The 3,763-nt window shown below is 30.1% G+C and overlaps 1 protein-coding gene across 2 annotated transcripts; it reads right to left on the bottom strand.

Annotated features, from left to right (window-relative positions):
- Positions 1-269: 269 nt before the first annotated feature.
- Positions 270-2,442, bottom strand: LOC127088066 (putative cyclin-A3-1). 2 transcript variants are annotated; one of them, XM_051028977.1, is made up of 8 exons: positions 1,962-2,436; positions 1,641-1,873; positions 1,469-1,544; positions 1,305-1,381; positions 1,173-1,206; positions 934-1,083; positions 700-834; positions 270-569 (listed from the first exon to the last, which is right to left on the bottom strand). In XM_051028977.1, exons 1-8 carry the CDS (start codon positions 2,268-2,270, stop codon positions 504-506), a joined length of 1,080 nt encoding a protein of 359 aa, XP_050884934.1. In that variant the 5' UTR covers positions 2,271-2,436; the 3' UTR covers positions 270-503. The 2 variants fall into 2 exon arrangements, with proteins under 2 accessions (XP_050884934.1, XP_050884935.1); XM_051028978.1 differs by having other exon boundaries at positions 480-603; positions 658-834; positions 1,962-2,442.
- Between the last annotated feature and the right edge of the window lie 1,321 nt (positions 2,443-3,763).

Genomic DNA, 3,763 nt, shown 5'->3' with positions numbered 1-3,763 from the left:
ACCGAATCATTGTTTAAGAATCAAGTGAACATTACCACCTCTTAAGGTGTCTTAATAAAGACCAGTTGTTTTTGCCACTCAACAAGGAATCGAGGGATCAATAACAGTTCAATTTATTTACAGATTCAAGAGTAAAATGTCTAATGTTCTGTATTCACCATTTAAAAACATATTAAGTACTCCATTTGTTTAAACTTGAAGCTATCATACTTGAAAAACAAACATATCAATTACAGAACAGCAGATAAACCAATAACAGAGTATCATTAAAAAAAAAAACAGGAATAAGTATCATTAATGAAGTTATCATATCATATGTACAGAGATCCCATGGCAAGCATCTAGCCACCAAAAACGTTTTGCCTAATGCTATTTAGGTTGATTACCAACACCACTTATGTCCCCTAAAGATATGAAACTATCACCCCTTATGTGTATAATTCCCCTCATTCTAGCCCAACTCAAAAAGTATTCTTGTCTGCAATGAACTACATTCACCAATATCATTCTTCTTCAAAATATTGTTTTGGCACCTCAGGTGGTGAAGGCAAGTTTGCAACATATTTGAACTGTTACAGACAAAGATTCCAAGTCACTCAATAGGCCACAATAAGCATAAGAAAAACAACAAGAAAAGGTTTTCAAGTCACTTAATAGGCCACAATAAAAGTAACTAAAACAATAAGGTTAAACAATTACCCTGTGTTGCTTGTATTTCTCCCTAACAGCTTTCAATGACCCCGCCTTTCTTGACAAATATAAATCATGTAAAATGAGTACACATTCTTCCAACTCAGCGGATTTATAACCCAAGCTTTCACTAAGTGATGAAGTCTGCAATAGATTCTCAGCATTAATTGCATTGAAACACATTTATTGCCTAACTCATTCACAGAAACAAATAGATTAAAGTAAATAATGATGAATATTTACCCAAGGATGAACACCAGGTCGAATAATAAATCTGGCAAGAAATATAACAGATGCAGCAACAGTAGACGGCAAGAATCGTATACACTCATAGTCCAACAAGCTTAGCTCAGCAAGGTAATTGCATAGAAACTCCATTTGCAATTTTGAAGTCTGAATTTGAAAATACAAACCACAAATCAATAAACATAACAAAGGTTTCTAAAATGATCAATAAACAATTCATGAACATTTTCACTTACCTTTTGATTCTCAGTTGCAAACCCAATAAACTCACTGAAACACAGAAATTGAACAATAAAACAATTAGTCCAATTACTTCAATTTCAACAAGGTTTTAGATATCCAAACATACATTAAAAAAATGAACTTACTTTAGAAATGTGTTAACATGAGGATTGCCCATTTCAAAGTTTAGTGACTTAAGTATTTCAGCTTCCATTTTTATAACCTACATTAACAGTAATTTACATTATAAACAAAGACATGTAATAAAAATGAAATTATCTAACACGAAGTATATGAATAGGGTATTTACCTCTTTCAACTCATAGGTGTTATCAGTAATGTGACAGAAATCAACCGCCTTTGGTGGAGTAATTTCTTCATATTTCCTACATATCCAAAACGAAATTGAATGCGTAAGCTAATTAACATCACAACATAAATAAACAAAAACTTTAAAATAATTAAAATTGAACGGATCTTACGAGGCAACAAGCATGCAAGAAACTCCAAGCAACTGAAGTTTGGATCTGTTGACAACATGGATAGACAGGAACCTATCAATGTAAGAAACAGCAAGATGAAGGGTTTGAGGGAGAAGCTTGTACTCTTCCGCAACTTCAACTAACCAATCCACCAATATTCCCCTCATGTTTGTAGTAATGAATCTCTGAACATTCTCAATGTATCCAACCATAGGTCTTCTCTTTTTCTGCATCTGAGAAACAAAAAAAAACAGAAATTTAATAACCTAGAAATTGTAAACAATAAATAAAAAACAAATAGAATCCACAAAAAAAAATTACCTCCATGTCACGAAGATAGTTGGATATATCAGATGCATAAGGCTCAATAATCTGTTGAATTTCATGTTTGGCGTTGTTCTTTCTCTGAACCGGTTTATCCAAACTGAAATTATCAAACAAATAAACATCTGCTGCTGCAGATTTCTTGACCTTGGAATTCTTCCGAGTTTGGAGTTTTCCATTGGATTGATTTTCAGAAACACTGGCATTCTGTAAATTGGGAAGATCCCCCAAAACAACCCTCTGCTTTTTAGGGTTAAGAACAATTGGTTCAGCGTTTGCCCTCTTTCTTGAACCGCGAGTCTGCATCTTCGATTGAAATGGAATATTGAAAATTGAAATGAAGATGAAGAAAGAGGAGCAAGATTAGGGTTTGTGAAATGTGAATGAAGAAATGAGAAATGGGACATTGTATGTATATAGGAATGGGAAAGAGAAGTTTCGAAAATGTTTTCGCCAAAATGAAAACCCATGGCGCTATTTGGTGTTTCTCAAAAAAAATTGAGTATTTGGGTGTTTAATTTTGGTTTGAAATTCAGAAGTTTTTTTCAATGAAAGTTCATTTTTCATGTTGCCGCCATTTTTTTCCGCTCTGCTCTCAATTTAACAACACCGAATCCAATTTCAAAAACCTACATTTTTATTTTGTTTTCAATATTACTAGTTTTACTAATAGAATAGTAAATAAAATAAAAAATAAAAAATCATTAATAAAAATAAAATGATTCATCTCAATCGGTTCACAATATAACCTTCTTTTTTATGAATATATCAAATTAAAATATATGAAAATGTTGTTTTAAAGGATATGAATAGGTTGAATTGAGGAAAGTTTTTTAATATCTAACATCCAAAATAAAATTGAAAATCTAGAGTCGATTTATAATATTTTTTTTAGATTTGAATTTAATTTTTTAAAGATTGGTACAATTTGTTAGTCTAATTAAAAGATGTAAATAAGTAATCTAATTTTATTTTTTAATGGACTAATTTGAGACTATATTTTGTTTGAACATTTATCATATTCCTTTCGTTCTATAATGAATGTTTTATTTAAAATAAAAAGGTGTCCCAAAACGAATAAATTATTTTAATTTTTAATATATATTTTTCAATTTTACCTTCTAATTAATATTATTTTCATTGTTCTCAATACATGATAATGGTACGTAATTTACTCATTCTCTTTTTTGTATATTTTTTTCTTAATCTATGTGAAATGGTCAATTAGATGTTCATTATAGGACGGAGGGAGTAATATTTAAGATAAATTAACTTCATGTATTTTGAGGGAAAATCCCATTTGCTAAAAAAAATAATCACGACTAATATGATTAAATAATTAAAAAGTTAATATGTAATTCTATTTTTTTTAATTAAATAAAGTTTAGGCGAATTGAATCATGTAACTCATCTAACTCCAAGTTTCAATGTTTAAACAGTGGTTATAAAAATATGTATAGATTAGGTTAATGTAATTCTTTGTGTTGAAGTTGAAAGTGTGTGTTTGTATTCGACGAGTGTCAAAATTAGGTTGTATCGAACAGAGTATATTTGCTATATTTGACTTTCAGTCAAATATAGTATGTCAAAGCATGCAGTTGTCAAGGGAGTCGATAGAGTCAAAATAGTTAACTTAGCTTAGTTTTAGTTGAGTTAGTTATTTTGTGATTACTTGAAGTGCAAGTAATCTCGTCTATAAATAGATATGAGCTCTATTTCATTTGTAACTAACTAAGTGTAAGCAATTATTGTGTAGATTCTGAAATCACAGTTGTGATTAACACACATTATATCAAACA

This window comes from Lathyrus oleraceus, chromosome 5, assembly GCF_024323335.1.
Source record: "Lathyrus oleraceus cultivar Zhongwan6 chromosome 5, CAAS_Psat_ZW6_1.0, whole genome shotgun sequence".
Classification (NCBI taxonomy): Eukaryota; Viridiplantae; Streptophyta; class Magnoliopsida; order Fabales; family Fabaceae; genus Lathyrus; species Lathyrus oleraceus.
The sequence above is the reverse complement of the archived record's forward strand: the minus strand, read 5'-3'. Positions and strand labels throughout refer to the sequence as shown.

What these genes read in the sequence shown, in the direction of transcription:
- LOC127088066 (XM_051028977.1), bottom strand. Translation starts at nt 2,270, where the DNA reads ATGCAGACTCGCGGTTCAAGAAAGAGGGCAAACGCTGAACCAATTGTT. An exon ending in TTGCAACTGAGAATCAAAAG is followed by an intron (nt 1,084 to 1,172) that starts GTAAGTGAAAAT and finishes TTTCAAATTCAG; the next exon opens with ACTTCAAAATTGCAAATGGA. An exon ending in AGAAATACAAGCAACACAGG is followed by an intron (nt 570 to 699) that starts GTAATTGTTTAA and finishes TGTCTGTAACAG; the next exon opens with TTCAAATATGTTGCAAACTT.